General features: G+C 46.4%; 1 protein-coding gene across 2 annotated transcripts in view; it reads left to right on the top strand.

The window, feature by feature from the left end:
- Nucleotides 1-5722, top strand: part of LOC125463754 (Fc receptor-like protein 5) — a 29000-nt gene extending 23278 nt beyond the window's left edge. Inside the window, exons 4-5 of one of the 2 annotated variants that reach the window (XM_048555411.2) lie at nucleotides 297-566; nucleotides 5277-5722. In XM_048555411.2, the coding sequence (XP_048411368.1) occupies nucleotides 297-566; nucleotides 5277-5368 (362 nt within the window). In that variant the 3' untranslated portion in view covers nucleotides 5369-5722. The remainder of the gene's footprint in view (nucleotides 1-296; nucleotides 567-5276) is intronic. The other variant, XM_048555410.2, reaches the window with a different exon arrangement.
- Nucleotides 5723-23787: the final 18065 nt, after the last annotated feature.

Genomic DNA, 23787 nt, shown 5'->3' with positions numbered 1-23787 from the left:
GATTTGCCAGCTCCATCTGTGCCAGTGACCACAAAAGGGTGGCCCTTGCAAATTAGCTGTCCTTCCACTCAACCCATAAGTGGCTCAGATTAATTTCCAGGGCCTAGGAATGCCATCATTTCTACACAAAAAGAAAAATCTGCAGCTCTCCTCAGTTCCAAGAGATCAAGGGAAAGCCTCACCAGCCAAAAAGTGGTACAGAATGAGCTAACAGGAAAGCAGTGTGTTAAAGATGTTGATTTTGTAATGTCAGACACCTCTCATTGTTTACTCACAACATCTACTTTATATTTCAGATCCATTTTCAGGCCCAATATTTGAAATTGAACCATCAGATAAAATAGTTGAAGGAGGTAATCTCACCATTAAATGCAGGGTTACATCTTTGCTCCCTCATGTAAAACCTCAATTAATCATTATGAAGGATACAACTCCAATACGCACGGGAAGTGCAAGCTGTGTGGTATTTTCTAAAACAGCAAATGTAACTGATGCAGGAGACTACGGGTGCATGGTGAAGTGGAACAGTGTCTCTCAAACAATAAGAAGACAAGTGAATGTGACAGGTGAGTCTGGTACAGGAACGGGAGTAGTCTAGATATCATTCTTGTAAACCTTGTGTACTCCTTCCAAGGCCAATATATCTTTCCTAAAGTGTGGTACCCAGGCCTGTTCACGTTGCTCCAGGTGAGGTCTGACTAAGGCTTTGTACAACTGCATCCTTATACTTCAGTCCTCCAGATGTAAAGGCAACACGCCATTGGGCTCCTAGATTATTTCCCATACTTTATTGTGGCATTTCAAAGATTTGGGCGGCACGGTGGCTCAGTGGTTAGCACTGCAGCCTCATACCACCAGGGACCCGGGTTCGATTCCAGCCTCGGGCGACTGTCTGTGTGGAGTTTGCACATTCTCCCTGTGTCTGCGTGGGTTTCCTCCCACAGTCCAAAGATGTACAGGCTAGGTGGATTGGCCATGCTAAATTGCCTGTAGCGTTCAGGGGTGATAATAAAGTGTGGAGGTGGATGCGTTCACCCAGCTCCACACTTTATTATCTCGGATTCTCCAGCATCTGCAATTCCCATTATATCTGTGTTCAGGGGTGTGTGGGTTATAAGGGGATGGGTCTGGGTGGGATGCTTCAAGGGTTGGTGTGGACTTGTTGGGCTGAAGGGCCTGTTTCCACACTGTAGAGAATCTAATATATGCACCAGAACCACACCCTCTCCCAAGCGTCAGGATACCCACTGTATTTAACTTCATACCATCTAGAAATATATGGCCTAAAAATAGTCTTGGTGACTCCAAACTGAGAAATGTTGTTGGTGTCAGGAATCAAAGTGCATGGTGGGACTGGATTTGCAAACTATGTTTCCTTAATGTTTCTCCATCTCTTTGGATTCCCACTGAAATTATGGCGATGGAGCAGGAAAAGGGCTCAAGATAATTTCTTCCTTTTATTTTCCTGCATGCCTTGAATATTTCTGAACACCACCTTCTGTTTAATTTCTCACCAGCCATAGGTTTTGTGTCCTGTTCTTGATAATCTCTAAATGAGATTTCTAACAGGAATTAAAAACTGAAGTAAATAACCGCAGCAAGGCCCAGGGATATTCTGCTTCCTGACAACTGGGGAATGTCAATCCAAAGCAGCGAAAAGGAGGAAAGGTCAGAAGCCCACACTACAACAGCTCTCCATCCCAAAGTGCAACTGTAAGATTCTGTGCCATCCTAGTTTAAACTGGTTTGGAGTTGGAAAGAACAGCTTCTCAGCTTCCAGGCTTTCAGTCCTATTCAACAGTTCAGTGTTTGAAGAAACAGAGTATTGGGATTTATGCTGGCATTGCTGTATGCTAGAAGCAATCAATGCTTGGGTTCTCAGCTGTTCAATTCTCTGCAAATTAAGGAATTTTTGCCTCCGTTTTGGTTATTTATCTCTAATTGCAGTTTGCTTGCAGTTTTGAGTAGTTCCCATTTTTTCAACTTCTTCCACAAAGCCAAAGCTGCCCGAGCAGTTGTGAATAATTGTGTCAAGGCTTCTGCTGTAGGGGCAGGTTTAGTTGTTCCAGTATGAGATGTGCCCACAGTTGAAGGGAACGCCCATCTTAAAAAGCTGCCCCAAAGGGCCCAGAGCTCCACAGTTCCCCTTCTTTACTGACATCCACCCCCACACCTGACCACCAGCCCAGCAGCAGCATGCCCTGATGTGCGTAAAATTATAGCACAGACAAAATGAAGCCTTTAATTTGCCATTAATCGGCTACTTAAGGATCGCACTATAAAATACAGGCAGTCAGTCAGGGCCAGATATTGAAAACATGGACCCAATGATGCCACTGGCCTGGGGCATCACCCATGTGCCCCACACAGAGTAACCCTGCCACCCTAACCTGTGCACAGGGACCCCTCCCTCTGACCCACATGCAATGACCCTTCCCTCTGACCCATGCACAGTGACCCCTCCCTCTGACCCACGCACAGTGATGCCTCCCTCTGACCCACGCACAGTGACCCCTCCCTCTGACCCATGCGCAGTGACCCCTCCCTCTGACCCACGCACAGTGACCCCTCCCTCTGACCCAGGCACAGTGACGCCTCCCTCTGACCCTCACGCAGTGACCCTGCCCTGTGGCCCATGCGCAGTGACCCCTCCCTCTGACCCACGCACAGTGACGCCTCCATCTGACCCTCGCGCAGTGACCCTGCCCGGTGACCCATGCACAGTGACCCCTCCCTCTGACCCACGCACAGTGACGCCTCCATCTGACCCTCGCGCAGTGACCCTGCCCTGTGACCCATGCGCAGTGACCCCTCCCTCTGACCCACGCACAGTGACGCCTCCATCTGACCCTCGCGCAGTGACCCTGCCCTGTGACCCATGCGCAGTGATCCCTCCCTCTGACCCACGCACAGTGACGCCTCCCTCTGACCCTCGCGCAGTGACCCTGCCCAGTGACCCATGCACAGTGACCCCTCCCTCTGACCCACACACAGTGACTCCTCCCTCTGACCCACGCACAGTGACGCCTCCATCTGACCCTCGCGCAGAGATCCCACCCTCTGACCCACACACAGTGACCCACCCTCTGACCCACACACAGTGACGCCTCCCTCTGACCATCGTGCAGAGACCCCACCCTCTGACCCACACACAGTGACCCCTCCCTCTGACCCACGCACAGTGACGCCTCCATCTGACCCTCGCGCAGTGACCCTGCCCTGTGACCCATGCGCAGTGACCCCTCCCTCTGACCCACGCACAGTGACGCCTCCCTCTGACCCTCGCGCAGTGACCCTGCCCGGTGACCCATGCACAGTGACCCCTCCCTCTGACCCACACACAGTGACTCCTCCCTCTGACCCACGCACAGTGACGCCTCCATCTGACCCTCGCGCAGAGACCCCACCCTCTGACCCACACACAGTGACCCACCCTCTGACCCACACACAGTGACGCCTCCCTCTGACCCTCGTGCAGAGACCCCACCCTCTGACCCACACACAGTGACCCCTCCCTCTGACCCACGCACAGTGACGCCTCCAACTGACCCTCGTGCAGTGACCCTGCCCTGTGACCCATGCGCAGTGACCCCTCCCTCTGACCCACGCACAGTGACGCCTCCATCTGACCCTCGCGCAGAGACCCCACCCTCTGACCCACACATAGTGACCCACCCTCTGACCCACACACAGTGACGCCTCCCTCTGACCCTCGCGCAGAGACCCCACCCTCTGACCCACACACAGTGACCCCTCCCTCAGAAGAAAAGTTCCAGGGGATAAATAAGGAGAATTTTTTTATTGTTTTATTCAACAAGTTTTGCAATCTGAAATGTATCAGCTGAACAGACAAAAACCGTACTTAACAAGAAAACACTTGAAGGTAAAGGATACAAGAGCAGACAAGTGGCACTGATTGAACATTGAAGAGAAAATATAAATAATATAAATTAGCAGAATTCTTCAAACAAAGGGAAATAAACCCTGATGCACTTGCTGTGGTTTTGAAAGAAGGTTAGCAGTGTCTATCTGAAACTTCAGATGTTTAGCAGATGCTCGCACCCTCCCACACAGGAAGTGTAAATTATACAGATCAGAAGTGAATTAAATATGATAGCATGTCAACATTTACCACAGTACAAACGTCAGCACCTGAAACCTTTAACTGTGAATCTGCAATGAAAAGTAAATAGCAGTGCCTGGTCACAATAGAAAATGTTGTTCTAAGTTTCAACACACCATGCATTTAAATGTATGAAGAGCTCCTTCCTGAATGTGCATACTTTATTACTTTGTAAATATACTTTGAAAACATTACAAGAGGTGGAAAATATGGCCCCAGCAAGACAAAAGATATTTTCTAGATATCCACAATTTTTCCACAATAATGCATGATTCCCCAGATTAGAACAAGGACTGTACATTTAAAAAGTACCTCGTTGTTGTATAAATATTTGGCATGTCCAAACGTCATGAAAAGGGTTGTGTAAGTTAAAATTACTTATTTCTTTCCATGTAGCTTGTTCTAAAGTCTGACTTCGCCAATGTGTAAAACAATATTTGTTCTTTAATGAACATTTCGGGTGGAATTTTGAGTACTCTTGTGATTTTGGTGGTGGTGAGGAATATTTAATCAGATAGAAGATGGCAAGTGAAGACACCACTGTTTACCCACCTTCATCCCAAATGAGACTGTGCTAGAAATAACCTCCCCACCCCACTACCAATCGAGATCCCAAAGGGCTTATCTTATTTCAACCCAGGGGACTGAGCATGTAGGAAACACAACAAGGTAACCGTGGCGTTATTGCTGTCGTGCTCCTGGGAGGATGGGGTCCCTTGTTTTAAGGCGCTTAGTATCCACGTGAGGGTCTTGACATCAGAAGATGAGCCCCACTTCCTGTTATCACTCTGTGCCTTGATCAGTCCACAAGTCTGAGGCCCATGGGTGATGCAGTACCGACAGCAGCCACCTGTAGGAGTTGCTGAGAACAGAAGAGCCGGTTGGCGAGGAGCTGGCTGCAGACTGGAATTTTTGCCATGGGTCTTTGGAAAGATCAGTCTGCCCCTGCAGCAGGCACTCTTGAAAAAGTACAATGCTGGGGTCTCACCAGCTTTTCGGCTGGTGATCTAGACCTTAGTTGCCACCACAAAGTTCCTTCTTCATCTTAGTTGGCTGTGAAGGCGTTTACTCTGTCGATAATTAAGTCACAACATAGTGCTTCACTTGTTTGATAATGGATGTTCAAAGTGACAATTACTGTATTTTCTTTAAGGAGCCTACTCTCAAGTTTCAGTACGAGCCCCGGTGGCCTGGATTTTAGCTACTGCCCTGTTTCTCAGTGTCAGCACCATTTGCTCCAACTAAAGAAGCTCAAACAAACCTTTGGTCACTTTTATTCAATCGACAGTTTTGAAGGGATAAGAGAATAACATGCCAATGATGCTGAGAGAATTTCAAGGATCAGTGCCAAATGCCTGACCCTTGCATGTTTGCATTGCTGTAATTTGGAGGCCTTTTCCCTTAACTGCATAGGCGATGGGGAGCACAATCAGTTAAATTTGATGGACAGCAACATTCTGCAAAAAGCTCACACCCAGAAGGACTGTGGTAGCCAGTGGTAACACCCTGCTTTTGTGATATAGTCACAGAGATATTTTCTGATGTTTAACTGCAGGTAACAGCTACTTTGTGACTATAAAGAAAATGTTATTTTCATAATGTTGAACTAATCTTAAATAAATATTCTCTGAGCCCTTTCAAGTTTAACAACATCTTTCCTCTAACGGGGAGACCAGAATTGTATGCAGTCTTCCAAAAGTGGCCTAACAAATGTCCTGTACAGCCACAACATGACATCTCAATTCTTATGCTCAATGCACTGACCCATGAAGGCAAGCATACCAAAAGCCTTCTATACCACCCAGTCTACCTGCTCCACTTTCAAGGAACTATGTAACTGCGCCTCCAGGCTCCTTAACACCCCTAGGCTCCCCAGGACCCTACCACTAACTGTAGAAGTTTGCCCTGGTTTGCCATTCCAAAATGCAACACCTCACATTTACTTAAATTAAACTCCATCTACCACTCCTTGGCCCATTGGCTCAACTGAACTATGTTTTACAAATTGCTATGATGTTTTTGAGATGCTTTGAAAAATTGTTTCATTACTTTAGACAATCATGTAACAATACTTGCCTCAGAAACATTATAGAAATGAAGTAGAATATTGTCCCTTTCAATATACTCTCATGGAAAATGGTATTTTTCAGGAGAATTTACAGTAGTGGCCTGACAGGGATGGCGGGGGACAATAAACAGAAAATTCCTTACATCTCAAATAATATAGTTCATGGCTGCAAAACCCGTGGGGCAGCAGTGGGATTCTCTATAACACAAAATTGCTATGACAAACATTTGCCCACCTTAGCCATGATTCAAAGATCCCAGCCAAGAATTTAATCCACCATCTCATCCAAATTTGGGCTGGATCACAATTGGGAATCGGGGACAGTGTTGATGGAAAAATCTATTCCCAAATATCCACCCACACTGGGATTTCCCTTAGTTCTCCAGAACATCTCCTTCCCTGCTCACTGTAAATTAATACATACAACAGCAAATGGTCCTGGTTTACCCCAACACCTTCCTACTGCTTCACGGAGTCACTACATATAGAAGGTCATAGAAGGTTATGGGAAGTGATCACTTGAAAGGAAGAGCCTTAGAAAGCCTTCCATTCCCTTGAAGCTGAGGCCAGGACTCATCTCCTGAAGGCTTAAGGCGTAGTTAGGATTATCTTTTTCTTTTGAAGCTTTAAATTCCAGGTTCAGACTGGAGGCCTGTGACCAAGGGTGTTCTGCAGGGATCCGTGGTGGGCCCACTGTTGTTTGGATGAGATTTTCAGAGACATGGTTAGTAAGTTTATAGATGACACAAAAATTGGTGGTATAGTCGTCAATGAAGAAGGCTATCTAAGATTATAGAGAGATCTTGATCAGTTGGGCCAATGGGCAAGAAAATGGTAGATGGGGTTTTATTTGAATAAATGCCAGGTATTCCATTTTGGTAAAATGAATAAATGGTATGAGTATGCAGTTCATGGTAGGGCTCTACGTAGTGTTGTTGAACAGAGAGACCTAGGGGTTTAAGTATATAGTTCTTTGAAAACTGCGTCATAGGCAGAAATAAGAGGTAACAAGGTGTAAAACTGGATGAACACAGCAGGCCAAGCAGCATCAGAGGAGCAGGAAGGCTGGTGTTTCCGGCCTAGACCCTTCTTCAGAAACAGCATGGTTAAGAAGGCATTTTGCACACTTGCCTTCATTGCTCAGACCATTGAGTGTGGGAGTTGGGACGTTATATGGAGGTTGTACAGGATGTTGGATATTTTTTGCGTGCTGTGTACAGTTCCGGTCGCCCTGCTCTAGGAATGATATTATTAAATTAGAGAGGCCTCAGAAAAGATTTACCAGGATGTTTCTGGTGTCGTGATTGTAACAAGGTCAGCCAGGTGGACCTCATAGAATAAGAGTTTTCTGATTGGGGCTGTTAACCTGGTCCAATCAGGGAGTCCTGGCTGACAGATATAAACAGGAGTGTTAGGGGTTCTGTTCACTCTAGGAGCTGATTTGGTGCTTGCAGGGTTAGTGTCATGTAGCATACATGTGTAAATAAAGAGTTACTCGATATTGGGATACTGGCCTTAGTGGAGTTATATCAGTGGTGTCGAGTTTGTGCAAAAGCACCCACAAGCTGAAGCCCAACTGGACTTCAAACAGGCACTGCAACCAGCTTTGTCATTAGAAAATGCAGTGAGTTAAATTTAAGATTTAAGGGTTTTCCTGTGGAGGTGGACACCCTCGCCAGGCCAACTAAGCTTGGGAACTTCAGTTGAGAAAGAGGGCAGGGCCATGCTTCCCATAGCTTCAGGTCAAATTCAGCGATGGCCTCTTATTCTGAATGTGTTCAATCACAAGTTGAAACACCATCCAGGAGGCCAAATGGCAAACGTGGACTCCTTGAGCCATCTCCCCAGTGGCACAGCCACTAGGAGGACCTGGTCTAGCTTTAAACTTTCTGGACACCCTTCCAGTCACTGCTGACAATATTCAGACTGTGGACACAAAGAGATCCCATCCTGGCTGGTGGTAATGGGGGAAACAGAAGGGCCATCGCAACCTGGACTGGAAGCCTTCTGGACCCAGAGAGACCGGATCACCATAGAAGACGGCATATTACTGCGGGGAGCATGAGGGATTGTTCCAAGTAAAGGTCGCCACCAGATACTGGCCAAACTCTATGAGGGTCATCCAGGAGTTTCCAAGATGAAAATGGTGGTGAGAAGTTGTGTCTGGTGCCCAGGACTGGATGCAGACATGCTGTGTGGGTGAGGCAGTGGCCAGAGAGCCAACAAGGACAAAAATTGTCTCCCACACTCGTGGGAATGGCCAGATAAACCCTGGACTTGGTTACATGTCAACTATGCCAGTTCATGGGCTGTGTGAGTTTAGTCATTGTGGACACCCTTTCAAAGTGGTTGGATGTGCATAGAGGGCACTCATCAAACAGAGGGATGACTATTGAAAAGTTGCAAACACCTTTTGCATTACACGCTCTCCCAGAGGTGTTGGTCACAGACAATGGGCCATTGTTTTCCAGCAGGGAATTCAAGTATTTCCTAAAATTGAATGACGTTCAGCACGTAAGGACTGCTCGATTCTATCCAACGTCTAATGGTCCGTCGGAGGGAGCAGGCTAAACTTTGATGGCGAGCTTAAAGAATCAGCCAACAGCTCCACTCAAACTGGAACAGCAACATCCCAATCAAAATAAACATCTGGTTAAGTGGCCACCCGGTTCCAACGGACGTCAATAACAGCATGGCTATTTCAGTGATTGCAGAAGCAGTCTTTAATAAAATTTGCTCTGGACTCCAACCCTCAAATTAGTGCAAGACCTGAGCCAGACTGAGAATGTATAGTGGGAACCCCTACAGATTAAGGGTACAACTTTGGTTCTGGTCTCTGATTGTAGTAATAGGCTCGGGCCCAAGCCTGATGAGGCGAAATTGGTTGAATAAGATTCAACTTGATTGGCTCAACATTTTTCAATGGGAAAATGGCTGCCTGAGCAAAGTCCTAATTAAATACCCGAAAGGTTTTCAGGAAAGTCTAGGGACTATCAAGGGGACCAAGGCCACCTTGCATGTGGTCCAGGAAGGAATTCTGTGATTCTGCGAGGCCCACCCAGTGCCATATTGCTTGGGGACAAAAGTACAGGCAGAAATCAGGAGGCTGGAAAAGGAAGGAATCATCAAACCCGTCCAGTTTGTGGAATGAGCAGCACTGGTCATAGTAATTGTGAATCCCGACAGGTTGGTTCCCCTTTGTGGGGAGTTTGAAAAAAACGGCAAACCACTTTTCGCAGCTGAATAAATACCCAATCCTTTGCATAGAGGATTGAGCACAAAACTGGACATGAGCCATGAGTATTTGCAATTGTGGTTGGATGAGGATTTCCAGAAGTATGCTACAATTAATACCCATAAGGGTTTGTACCTGTGCTATTTTTCAGCGGACAATGGAGAACATTTTACAAGGTCTACCCCAGGTCACCATTTATCTGGATGATGTGCTAATAACAGGGAGGAACAAAAAGAAGCACTTAAAGAACTTGGGCATAGCCCTCAGACAGTCGTCCAAGGTGGCCTATCCCTGAGAAGGGAAAGATGTGTGACTGAGTGACTTACATGAGCTACAGTCTCGACAAGATCAGGTTACACCTATTGGAAGATAAAGACAGGGTGGTGAAAGGTTCCCTAAGGTCCCATGTCTGTACCAGAGCTTAGGTCTTTCCTTGGGCTGGTGAATGATTATGGAGAGTTCATATGTAACTTGGCCTCCATCCTGGCTCCTTTGCACATGCTTTTGAAAAGGGGTCAGCCTTGGAAACGGTTTTGTAGCCAAGACATAGTCTTAGGGACGTGAAGCGGCCGCTATCATTGGAAAGTTTGGTGGTGATCTTTGGTGTGAGAAAGAGCTACTCAAAAAGGGCAAGGCCATGCTGCCCATAGCTTCAGTTCGAATTCAGCATTGGGCTCTCATTCAAAGTGTGTACTATTGTAAGTTGGAACAGGAGGCCATATAGCAAATGCGGTTGCCTTGAGCCTTTCTGGTTTTAAATTTCTGTCAGAAGTCACACAACACCAGGTTATAGTCCCATCAGAGATAACAAGGTGTAGAGCTGGATGAACACAGCAGGCAACCAGCATCAGAGGAGCAGGAAAGCTGACGTTTCGGGCCTAGACCCTTCTTGAGAAAATTTTCTTACGTAGGGTCTAGGCCTGAAACGTCAGCTTTCCTGCTCCTCTGATGCTGCTCGGCCTGCTGTGTTCATCCAGCTCTACATCTTGTTATCTCGGTATCTCCAGCATCTGCAGTTCCTACTATTTCTATAGTCCCAGCTGGTTTATTTGAAATCACAAACATTTGGAGCACTGTTCTTTCATCACTTCAGTGCTCCAAAAGCTTATGATTTCAAATAAACCTGGTGGACTATAGCCTGGTGTCATGCAACATCTGACTTTGTCCACCCCAGTCCAATACCGGCACCTCCACGTTTAAACTTTCTGCACATTTTTTGGGTCACCACTGACTGTGGGCCTATAAAGATCCAGTCCTGGTGATGGGGGAGACACAAGGATCAGAATGGAAAACTTTCTGAACCCAGCAAAATCAAATCACCATAGAAGATGACATTTTATTATGGGGAACAAGAGTGAATTCTACCAGGTGTCATGCAAGTGTGTCCAAATTGAGAATGTTGGCAAGAGGTTATGTGTGGTGGCCAGGATTGGCTGTAGATACAGCTGTGATGGTGGGACAGTGCCCAAAGTTTCTGCAAGTTCCATTGCATACGAGGGAATGGCCAGGAAAACCCTGTACTCGGTTACATGTCAACCCTTCCATGGGCCCAATATTCTTTGTCATTGTGAACACCCACTCGAAGTGGTTGGACATGCACAGAGTTGATGGGGATGATGATAGCAAAGCTGTGAGCATCTTTTGCAACCCAGACTCCTAAGGTGTTGGTCACAGACAACAGTCTATCATTTCCCTAAGTCAAATGGCATTTGGGGTGTAAGGACGGCTCCATACCATCCATCACCCAATGGTCTGGAGGAAAGAGCAGTCCAAATTTTGAAGGCTGGCTTAAAGAAACAGCCTACAGCTTCATTTAATACCAAACTGTCCCAGTTCCTATTTGATTATTGAGCGGTCTTCATTTTCACGAGGAGAGCGAGAGAGCCAGACAGAGAGAGCACCAGGAGGCTGCCGGGAAGGTAACATAATTTATTTGGGCAGTGGCTGAACCTGAGACACGACACGTGTAGTGTCTCCAACCCGCTCTCCCCCTCTAACCAAAAAAAAAGACTCGGTAGTGTGTAGATAAGATAAGGTTTTCTCTGTTTCACGTTTCTTTATATATATATCGTGTGATTGCCAAAAACCTTTTGGCTCCTTTTTCATTTATCTAAGTTAAGTTAATAATGTCAGGAGATCTCACACCCGTGTTGTGCTCCTCTTGCTCAATGTGGGAGCTCAGGGACAGGGCTGATATCCCCGATTCCTTCACGTGCAGGAAGTGTGTCCAGCTGCAGCTCTTGTTTGACCGCATGACGGCTCTGGAGCTGCGGATGGTCTCACTTTGGAGCATACGCGATGCTGAGGGGGGCGTGGATAGCACGTTTAGCAATTTGGTCACACCGCGGATTAGGATTGCTGAGGGAGATAGCAAATGGGTGACCAAAAGGCAGAGGAAGAGCAGGAAGGCAGTGCAGGTGTCCCCTGTGGTCATCTCCCGCCAAAACAGGTATTCCGTTGTGAATACTGTTGGGGAAATGGCTCACCAGAGGAAGGCAGCAGTAACCAGGTTCATGGTACAGTGGCTGGCTCTGCTGTACAGAAGGGCGGGAAAAAGAGTGGAAGGGTGATAGTCATTGGGGATTCAATTGTAAGGGGAGTAGATAGGTGGTTCTGTGGTCAAAAATGGGACTCCCGAATGGTATGTTGCCTCCCCGGTGCACGGGTCAGGGATGTCTCCGATCGGCCGCAGAACATTCTGAAGGGGGAGGGTGAACAGCCAGTTGTCGTGGTCCATATAGGCACTAATGATACAGGCAGAAAATGGGATGAGGTCCGACAAGCAGAATTTAGGGAGTTAGGAGCTATGTTAAAACGTAGGACCTCAAAGGTAGTAATCTCAGGATTGCTACCAGTGCCACGTACTAGTCAGTGCAGAAATGAAAGAATAGCCAGGATGAATGCGTGGCTTGAGAGATGGTGCAGGGGGGAGGGGTTCAGATTTTTGGGACATTGGAACCGGGTCTGGGGAAGGTGGGACTATTACAAATTGGACGGTCTCCACCTGAACCGGACTGGAACCAATGTCCTTGGGGGTGCTTTTGCTAATGCTGTGGGGGAGTGTTTAAACTAATGTGGCGGGGGATGGGAACCAAATATTGGACAGAAAAGAGGGAGAAACGAAAGCCTGTAGGGAACTAGATAATGGAGTCAGTGTGACTAAAGGGAATAGTAGTCAGGGAGCAGATGATGAACACAAAGGGACAGGTGGTCTGAGGTGCATTTGTTTTAATGCGAGATAAGCTTAGGGCTTGGATCAGTACCTGGAGGTATGATGTTATTGCTATTACTGAGATTTGGTTAAGGGAAGGGCATGACTGGTAACTAGTTGTCCCAGGATATCGATGCTTCAGGCGGGATAGAGAGGGAGGTAAAAGGGGTGCAGGAGTTGCAATACTGGTCAAAGACGATATCACAGCTGCACTGAAGGAGGGGCCCATGGAGGACTCAAGCAGTGAGGCAATATGGGTAGAACTCAGAAATAGGAAGGATGCAGTAACAATGCTGGGGCTGTACTACAGGCCTCCCAACAGCGAGCGTGAGATAGAGGTACAAATATGTAAACAGATAATGGAAAGGTGTAGGAGAAACAGGGTGGTGGTGATGGGAGATTTTAATTTTCCCAACATTGACTGGGATTCACTCAGTGTTAGGGGTCAAGACGGAGCAGAATTTGTAAGGTGTGTCCAGGAGGGTTTTCTAGAGCAGTACGTATGTAGTCCAACTCGGGAAAGGGCCATACTGGACCAGGTGCTGGGGAATGAACCCGGCCAGGTGGTTGAAATTACAGTAGGGGACTACTTTGGAAGTAGCGACCGTAATTCCATAAGTTTTACAATTCTCATGGACAAGGATAGGAGTGGTCCTAAAGGAAGAGTACTAAACTGGGGGAAGGCTGACTGTACCAAGATTCGACAGGATCTGAGGAATGTAGATTGGGAGAAACTGTTTGAAGGTAAATCCACATTTGACATGTGGGAGGCTTTTAAAGAGAAGTTGATTAGTGTGCAGGAGAGACATGTTCCTGTGAAAATGAGGAATAGAAAAGGCAAGATTAGGGAGCCATGGATGACAGGTGAAATTGTGAGACTAGCCAAGAGAAAAAAGGAAGCATACATGAGGTTTAGGCGACTGAAGACAGACGAAGCTTTGCAAGAATATTTGGAAGGTAGAGCGAATCTGAAACGAGGGATTAAGAGGGCTAAGAGAGGACATGAGATATTGCTGGCAAACATGGTTAAGCAAAATCCCAAAGACTTTTATTCATATATAAAGAGCAAGAGGGTAACTAGAGAAAGGATTGGCTCACTTAAGGACAAAGAAGGAAAGTTATGTGCTGAGTCAGAAAAAATGGGTGACATTCTTAACGAGTACTTTGCATCGGTATTCACCAAGGAGAGGGACATGACAGATGTTGAGGTTACGGATAGATGTTTGCTTAGTCTAGGTCAAGTTGACATAAGGAAGGAGGAAGTGTTGGGTATCCTAAAAGATATTAAGGTGGACAAGTCCCCAGGTCCGGATGGGATCTATCCCAGGTTCCTGAGGGAAGCGAGAGAGGAAATAGCCGGGGCCCTAACAGATATTTTTGCAGTGTCCTTAGACACGGGTGAGGTCCCGGAGGACTGGAGACTTGCTAATGTTGTCCCCTTGTTTAAAAAGGGCAGCAAGGATAATCCAGGTAATTATCGACCAGTGAGCCTGACGTCAGTGATAGGGAAGCTACTGGAGAAGATACTGAGGAATAGGATCTATTCCCATTTGGAAGAAAATGGGCTTATCAGTGATAGGCAACATGGTTTTGTACAGGGAAGGTCATGTCTTACCAACTTAATAGAATTCTTTGAGGACGTGACAATGTTAATTGATGAGGGAAAGGCTGTAGATGTCATATACATGGACTTCAGTAAGGCATTTGATAAGGTTCCCCATGGCAGGCTGATGGAGAAAGTGAAGTCGCATGGGGTCCAGTGTGTACTAGCTGGATGGATAAAAAACTGGCTGGGCAACAGGAGACAGAGGGTAGTAGTAGAAGGGAGTTTCTCAAATTGGAGACCTGTGACCAGTGGTGTTCCACAGGCATCTGTGCTGGGACCACTGTTGTTTGTGATATATGTAAATGATCTGGAGGAAGGTGTAGGTGGTCTGATCAGCAAGTTTGCTGATGACACTAAGATTGGGAGAGTAGCTGATAGTGAAGGGGACTGTCAGAAATTACAGCAGAATATAGATAGACTGGAGAGTCTCTTAGCAGATAAATGGCAGATGGATTTCAATCCGGGCAAATGTGAGGTGATGCATTTTGGAAGATCAAATTCAAGGGCGAACTATACAGTAAATGGAAAAGTCATAGGGAAAATTGATGAACAGAGAGATCTGGGAGTTCAGGTCCATTGTTCCCTGAAGGTGACAACGCAGGTCAATAGGGTGGTCAAAAAGGCATATGGCATGCTTTCCTTCATTGGGTGGGGTATTGAGTACAAGAGTTGGCAGGTCATGTTGCAGTTGTATAGGACTTTGGTTCGGCCACATTTGGAGTACTGTATACAGTTCTGGTCACCACATTACCAAAAGGATGTGGATGCTTTGGAGAGAATGCAGAGGAGGTTCACCAGGATGTTGCCTGGTATGGAGGGTGCTAGCTATGAAGAGAGGTTGAATAGATTAGGATTATTTTCATTAGAAAGATGGAGATTGAGGGGGGACGTGATTGTTGTCTACAAAATCATGAGGGGTATAGACAGGATGGATAGCAAAAAGCTTTTTTCCCAGAGCGGGGGACTCAATTACTAGGGGTCATGAGTTCAAAGTGAGAGGAGGAAAGTTTAAGGGAGATATGCGTGGAAAGTTCTTTACACAGAGGGTGGTGGGTGCCTGGAACGCGTTGTCAGTGGAGGTGGTAGACGCAGACACGTTAGCGTCTTTTAAGATGTATTTGGACAGGTACATGGATGGGCAGGGAGCAAAGGGACACAAACCGTTAGAAAATAGATGACAGGTTAGACAGAGGATCTTGATCGGCGCAGGCTTGGAGGGCCAAAGGGCCTGTTTCTGTGCTGTAGGTTTCTTTGTTCTTTGCTCTTTTATTATTGGACCATCCCTCTTGCAATTACAGGGATAGCTCCAGTAGAGTTGCTAATGGGGAGAAGACTGTGCACCAGATTAAATTGGACCTTCCCGGACCTGGAGGAGGGGGAGGATGAAATGGTATCAGGAATGCCATTGCCAGACATAAGGATCCTCTAACTCAAGTAGAGTCAGGGGATGAAGTTTGGTGCCGAAACCATAGAAATGGCCCTGCGCAGGTGAGAGGTATGGTCGATGCAAGGTCAGGTCCCATGACCTACAAAGTTTGGGTAAGTGAGGCAGTCCTGATCAAGCATGTGGACCACATGAAAGCTGTAACCTCACAAACAGGGCAGGAGCAAAGAAAACGCACCCTCTCAGAATAACTGGGAAGGCTGTTGGAACCCATGGCTTCTACCCCTGCTTCTAGCATTGAAGAGATGGACATACTAGATGTTGCAGCCCTTACCACCTGTAGAAGAGGATGAATTTCTTCTGAGACACTCGGGGTGCAAGAGGTGGGCTACAGTCTGGTATACGGTGCTTGTGTCCCAGGCTGAATCAGAGGAACTAGGCCTGACGTGAAAATGCCCCTGGAGAGTCTACAAGAAAATGAATAGGTTTATGGCCCAGGACTCAGAGGGGGGAGGAATGTAGGATTGTAATGAGGTCAGCCTGGTGGTTCTCATAGACTATGAGTTCCCTGATTGGGGCAGTTCATCTGGTCCAATCAGGGAGCGCTGGCTGACAGATAAGAACAGGAGTGTCAGAGGTTCTGTTCAACTATGCGAGAGCTGGATCAGTGTCAAGTATTAAGCATGCACAAATAAAGAGTAACTTGATGATGGGATACCGGCCTCTGTGGAGTTATTTCAACCATTATGTAGAAGTATTATGTTTTTGGCTCCTTCTGGCCTGGAACTGAAGATGTTTGCATCTTCATGAATATCTGTGACCTTTTCTCCCCCGGGCAGGGAAAGGAAAGGAAAAGGACAGCGTAGCAGTTTGGCCATTCATTTTACACCCTAGTTTGATGTCCCTTTCTGCAGATCATATCACCAAGCCACAGAATATTGTCATTCAAACACCATTCATTCTGACTTCTAAGGTCGCCTGCAAAGTGCTCAGGATGCAGAGGACAGACTTGTGAGTGTAGATCCCACCCAGTATGTGGGTACCTGGAGGAAGGTTACACTATTAACACCCTCAATCCCAAGATTCCAAAACAGTAGAAGCCCCCCTGCTCAACAACAGATCCTTAAGTAACCCTTCAGAGAGATCCCTGGTTAATGGGGAGGGGGAAGATGCAGTAGGGAGACTGGAATTCGGCATCTTGCACTCTGGCCATGGTTGTAGCAGGGTTTCCACTAGCTATCCTAGTGGTGCTAAAACTAACCTGTCAGGGAGAAACTGAGCCAAGGCAAGTACTACCTCAGGCTCACTTGGTTAAATCTCTTATTAAGCTGCTGGGTTCCCTCCTGTAAGCTTGACCCTTAGTTAGTCACCTAGAAAAACTACAGGATTTTGTGTCCATAGGCTGTGATACTGCAAAGCCCTGATGAGAGGAAAGATTCAGGGTGGAGGGAAATGGAGGGTGGGGATGGGGATGTTGTCCACCTAGCTGCTAATAGTTTGATTCTGAGAACCAGCCTGAAAAAGGTTGGGCTGCAGCCAGAAATCTGAATGTAAAGATCTCCAGTCTATTTTGTATCGCAGCTAAGCTTCCAATTTCTAATAATACAGTAAACTAACTGCAGCAGTTCAAGAAGGCAGCTTGCCATCACTTTCTAAAGGGCAATTAATGATGGATAGGCAACAAGTCCTGGCCTTGCCAGCAATGTCAAAATTCCATAAAAAATATTCAAAACCTCCTGATCAATTGTTAGGGCCTCATCTGAAGATGCATCACTGTAAATGTCAGGTGAACACTGAATGCTATCAGGCTGTCACTGAGGTTCTCCCATAGTATCGGTCTCTACACATTCTCTGTTCAGGCCAGTATGACAAAGTGGCACGCTAACACGAGTCATTGTTCTTAAGTTCTAGTTTTCAACTTCATTTCTCCTCTAGAATTCTAACACTTAAGATGCATCTGGATAGGTATAGAACATAAGACATAGAACATTACAGCACAGTACAGGCCCTTCAGCCCTCAATGTTGTGCCGACCTGTCATACCGATCTCAAGCCCATCTAACCTACACTATTCCATGTATGTCCATATACTTATCCAATGACGACTTAACTGTACCTAAAGTTGGCGAATCTACTACCGTTGCAGGCAAAGCGTTCCATTCCCTTACTACTCTCTGAGGAAAGAAACTACCTCTGACATCTGTCCTATATCTTTCACCCCTCAATTTAAAGCTATGCCCCCTCGTGCTCGCCGTCACCGTCCGAGGTATGTGAACAGGAAGGGATTAGAGGGATATGGCGCTAGGTTAATTTAGGATATCTGGTCAGCATGGACACATTGGACTGAAGGGTCTGTTCCATGCTATACAGCCCTATGACTCAACTCTTATTTAAAGCCCATATTAAATGAGAGATATCATTAACAAAGATTTACTTAGTTATTTTAAATTACATAATTCCTAACTTTTCCAACTTTTTTCAATCTAAGTTAAGCTATCTATTGACACGATACATTTATTTACAGGATCACAATACGAAGAAATATTTTGGACAACTGCTCTTCCAAGAGTACCTGACGCACCAGCACCACCTTGTGGTACACATATATGAATACTATTCATAGATAATGGGAACTGCAGATGCTGGAGAATTCCAAGATAATAAAATGTGAGGCTGGATGAACACAGCAGGCCAAGCAGCATCTCAGGAGCACAAAAGCTGACGTTTCGGGCCTAGACCCTTCATCAGAGAGGGGGATGGGGAGAGGGAACTGGAATAAATAGGGAGAGAGGGGGAGGCGGACCGAAGATGGAGAGTAAAGAAGATAGGTGGAGAGAGTGTAGGTGGGGAGGTAGGGAGGGGATAGGTCAGTCCAGGGAAGACGGACAGGTCAAGGAGGTGGGATGAGGTTAGTAGGTAGCTGGGGGTGCGGCTTGGGGTGGGAGGAAGGGATGGGTGAGAGGAAGAACCGGTTAGGGAGGCAGAGACAGGTTGGACTGGTTTTGGGATGCAGTGGGTGGGGGGGAAGAGCTGGGCTGGTTGTGTGGTGCAGTGGGGGGAGGGGACGAACTGGGCTGGTTTAGGGATGCAGTAGGAGAAGGGGAGATTTTGAAACTGGTGAAGTCCACATTGATACCATTAGGCTGCAGGGTTCCCAGGCGGAATATGAGTTGCTGTTCCTGCAACCGTCGGGTGGCATCATTGTGGCACTGCAGGAGGCCCATGATGGACATGTCATCTAGAGAATGGGAGGGGGAGTGGAAATGGTTTGCGACTGGGAGGTGCAGTTGTTTGTTGCGGACTGAGCGGAGGTGTTCTGCAAAGCGGTCCCCAAGCGGTTCACCTGCACATCTGCCAATGTGGTATACTGCATCCACTGTACCCGGTGCGGCTTCCTCTACATTGGGGAAACCAAGCGGAGGCTTGGGGACCGCTTTGCAGAACACCTCCGCTCAGTCCGCAACAAACAACTGCACCTCCCAGTCGCAAACCATTTCCACTCCCCCTCCCATTCTCTAGATGACATGTCCATCATGGGCCTCCTGCAGTGCCACAATGATGCCACCCGACGGTTGCAGGAACAGCAACTCATATTCCGCCTGGGAACCCTGCAGCCATATGGTATCAATGTGGACTTCACCAGTTTCAAAATCTCCCCTTCTCCTACTGCATCCCTAAACCAGCCCAGTTCGTCCCCTCCCCCCACTGCACCACACAACCAGCCCAGCTCTTCCCCCCCACCCACTGCATCCCAAAACCAGTCCAACCTGTCTCTGCCTCCCTAACCGGTTCTTCCTCTCACCCATCCCTTCCTCCCACCCCAAGCCGCACCCCCAGCTACCTACTAACCTCATCCCACCTCCTTGACCTGTCCGTCTTCCCTGGACTGACCTATCCCCTCCCTACCTCCCCACCTACACTCTCTCCACCTATCTTCTTTACTCTCCATCTTCGGTCTGCCTCCCCCTCTCTCCCTATTTATTCCAGTTCCCTCTCCCCATCCCCCTCTCTGATGAAGGGTCTAGGCCCGAAACGTCAGCTTTTGTGCTCCTGAGATGCTGCTTGGCCTGCTGTGTTCATCCAGCCTCACATTTTATTATCTTTGAATACTATTCATGCTATCTTTAAGGAGGGCTGAATTTAATGCATTCACAGAGGGAGGTTGGGAGATGGGGCAGGCCTGTATAATCAGGCAGGACTGGTTGACATCAAGTTAGATTCCCTACACATTCCTATAAAATCCTGGGCAGGAAAGTTTGAAGACAACCTTCCCACCCAGAGGCCAATTGACATCCATAAGTAGCCATTTAAAGAACACCACAGCTTCCTTATTCAGCCATCGTTCGTGGCAGACAGGGAATATGCCCATGCGGGCGAGCTGCCAGGTTAGCCCTGACTGGTGAGGATGTGGCCTGGCTTGGAGTTTTTTCTCAACCTGTGCTCAACAGAGAGACTGGCCAACAGCAAGAATCACAAATGTGTTCACCCTAGCCCTTACAACTAACAACCACGCACCAGGGCCATTTTGACTGACCCTGGTGAAGACACCTCCTCTTCCATCTCCAGTGACGATCCTGCAGCCTGCACTCCTGTTGTACTAATGGAAATCTCCACTCCTAGTGATGCTGGTCCTTGAATCACAGCAGGTCCTGGGGATGGGAAATTCCTCTGAACATAAGAAAGGCTTCAAACTGAGTGCCTGATTGGTATTAAGCCACGATGGCATGGACATCCATGATTGGTATCAACTGTCCAGTGGGTGCATGACACCACCAGTGATAGCAATAAATTCCACCCAGGGTTGATGCTAGACTTTAGCCGGGGGTCATGAGAACCCCCTGGTGGATTAACACTGGCACTTGAATGTCCCAGGATTTAGATGTTTCAGATGTAATAGAAAGGGATGTAAAAGGAGTGGGGGTGTTGCATTACTGGTAAAGGAATATCTCACAGCTGTAGTGAGGGATGATACATCAGAGGACTTGGTGCAGCAAGACAGAATGGAATTCAGGAATAACAAAGGTGAAATCACAATGCTCGGGGTATATTACAGGCCTCTCAACAGCCAGCGGGAGGGGAGAGAATATGTAGACAGATGTTAGAAAGATGTTAGTCAGCAGGCTTGTTGTGGTGAGTGATTTTAACCTTACTTATGTTGACAGGGCATTACTTCGTGCTAGGGGCTTGGATGGGGCAGAATTTGTAAGGACCGTTCAGGAGGGTTTCTTGATACAATATATAAACAGTCCAACTGGGGAAGAGATTATATTGGACTTGGTTTTGGGGAATGAACCCAGCCAGATGAGTGAAGAGGGAGCATTTTGGGAGCAGTGACCACTATACTGCACATTTTAAATTATTCATGGATAGGGATAACAACAGTCCTCTGGTGAAGGTGTTAAATTGGGGGAAGGTAACCTACAACAATATGAGGCAGGATGAATTCAGGAGCAGCATGTTCCTGTGAGAATGTAGGATAGGTATGGCAAGTTACATGAACGTTGGATGGCCAGGGATGTTATGATCTTGGTCACAAAGGAAAAGGAAGCATACGTAAGGTCTAGGAGGATGGGAACTGATAAAGCCCTTGAAGTGTATAAGAAAAGTAGGAAAGAACTTAAACAAGGAATTAGTAGGGGTAAAAGAGGTCATGAAAAGCTGTTAGCAAACAGGATTAAGGAGAATCCCAAGCGGATAGCCAGAGAAAGGGTTAGCCTACTCACGTTCAAAGGAGGGAATCTATATGCAGAACTGGAAGAGGTGGGTGAGGTCTGTATGGATGGGCTGAAGGGCTAAACCTTTTGATGATATTCAACAGCTGCACGGCTTTGAATGAACATTCCGATACATGCCAAAGCCGGCGCAATCAAAGTGTTTTCCTGTAGTTGTTTTTCTGTGCTTGGCTGTTTGTTACATGGTATAGGAGAGAGTTTCATTCCAAGTCGCCAGACTTCACCTTGGACCAGGATCACAAAGGGTACCAGGATCAACCTCAGCCTCCAGACCAGCCACCAAACGAGGGGTCCCCGATGTGCAGATGGGTGTGAGACTTAATGTTTTTCACTCTCTTTTTCATTCTTTTCATCTGTTTAATCAAAGTCCTGTTCTTTTTTCGTCTTTTATTATTACTCAATAAATTTTCATATTTAAGCAAATTGCTGTTGTTGAGCCTTCTTTTAACTGCATTTAACCAAATCCGAAAAGAACCACTTGGATACACTCTGTGATCTGTGATAAGGTCCTATATGAACACTTTGTGTCACTATTCACCAAAGAGAAAAAAATTGGTGGATGATCTCAGGGAAGGGACTATCGAGTTTCTAAGTCAAGTTGCTATTAAAAAGAAAGAAGTATTATGCATCTTAAGAAGAAGTAAGATAGATAAGTCCCTGGATCCCGATGGAATCTATCCCAGAATTTTGAGGGAGGCGAGAGAACAAATCGCTGGAGTGTTGACAGGCATCTTTGTACCCTCTTTAGCCAGAGGTGAGGTCCCGGAGGACTGGAGAATGGGCAGTGTTGTCCTATTGTTTAAGTAGCTACATGTGATGGAAGGGAATAGAATGATAAGGATCCCATAAGTGAAGACAGTTTTAGTACGGAAGGGCAGAATGTGTCAGTGCAGGTTTGGAGGGCTGAAGGGTCTGTACCTGTGCTGTATTGTTCTTTGTCCTAGAAGGCTGATCTGACATCTGCAGTGGTGACTGGGGGAACAGGTGCATTAGGCTGTGCGGGCAGACTTCACTGTTCAAACCGAGCGTAAAATGCATTAAGCACACCAGGGAGGGATATATTTTTATCAACGATTCTGTTCTGCTTCACTTTGTAGCCTGTTATGTTGCTTAGGCCTTCCTACAGACCACAGGTGTCCATGTGGTTAGTTTGGGTCTCTAACTGAGTACGGTATTGCCTCTTGGCACCTCTAATGGGCTTATGGAGGTCGTATCTGGGCTTCCAGTAAAGGTCAGGGTCGTCTGGTTTGAACACCGCACACCTGGTCTTCAGTAGGCAATGGATTTCCCAGTTCATCCGTAGATTCTGGTTGGGGAACACACACATTGACTTCTCTGGCACACAGTCCTCTATACTCTTGCTACCGAAGACCATGATGGTGATGGCTCAATTCTTGAATGTAAACCAGTCCAAGCAGTTCCACGGACGCTCTTCCACTACCTCAGACCAGCACTGTCCTATTTTTGTATTGGGTCCTCACTTTTCAACTTCTGTTTGTAAACTGGGTGCAGGAACACAGCATTGTGATTTCCAAAGTGTGGATGGGATATGGAGCGGTAGGCATTTTTGATGGTTGTGTAGTAATGGTGCAAGATGTTTGTCCCTACAGTGGGACAGGAGACATGTTGATGGTGTTTTGATAGCCATTGAATATCCCTTGGTCTTGTCATTTAAATGATTGTTGCAAATATTGAAAGGTCTACATCAAGACTGACATATTTACTTTAAACATGGAGAAAGGTGAATGTTTCTGTGACATTTCTGATACATCTTCTCTTGTGCAACATTAGGATAAAACAGTTATGACATTTCTTCAAGCCAGAAAGTCCTTTCCTTCACTGTGGACTAGGAATTAAATTTTTCAAATGATCACAAGAGGAACAAATTACCACATTCTGATAATGCAAGCTCAAAACAGAGAAATAAAAACAGCATCTTCAGAAATCTACAATCAAAAGCCATGTTTTTGGAGCAAGCCATCACCTCATCCCAGCACCTATGTTTTACAGCACAGTTTAAACAAATAGATAACTTATTGATCAGTAATCAAAAGCTATTTCATCCCATAAGAATTATAAAAATTGTTTGGAGACGTATTTAAATGAACACAATTAGCCACAAGGGGGAAACATAGAGAACGTAGTTCCAGCCAAGTCTGGAGGCATGAATAAAATCATTATTTTCACTTCTGAGGTTAACTATAACAGAATTAGATTTTTTTTAAAAGTCACTTTTCTTCAACTCATTACGTACTTAACCATGTGTAAAGATGTGATGAAACAAGTAAGTCAGATATTTTGAGTCAGGAATTAAAAAGACAGTTTTATTATTAAAAAAGACTTACTCAAATAGAAGCGTAAACAAAATTAAGAGATAGAACCTGTCCCAAAGCCTGCAATATACAGACACAAACATACTAGCATGCAAA

This window comes from Stegostoma tigrinum, chromosome 22 (genome assembly GCF_030684315.1).
Source record: "Stegostoma tigrinum isolate sSteTig4 chromosome 22, sSteTig4.hap1, whole genome shotgun sequence".
Classification (NCBI taxonomy): Eukaryota; Metazoa; Chordata; class Chondrichthyes; order Orectolobiformes; family Stegostomatidae; genus Stegostoma; species Stegostoma tigrinum.
Note: the sequence above shows the minus strand (reverse complement) of the source record. Positions and strands in the feature narration are given on the sequence as shown.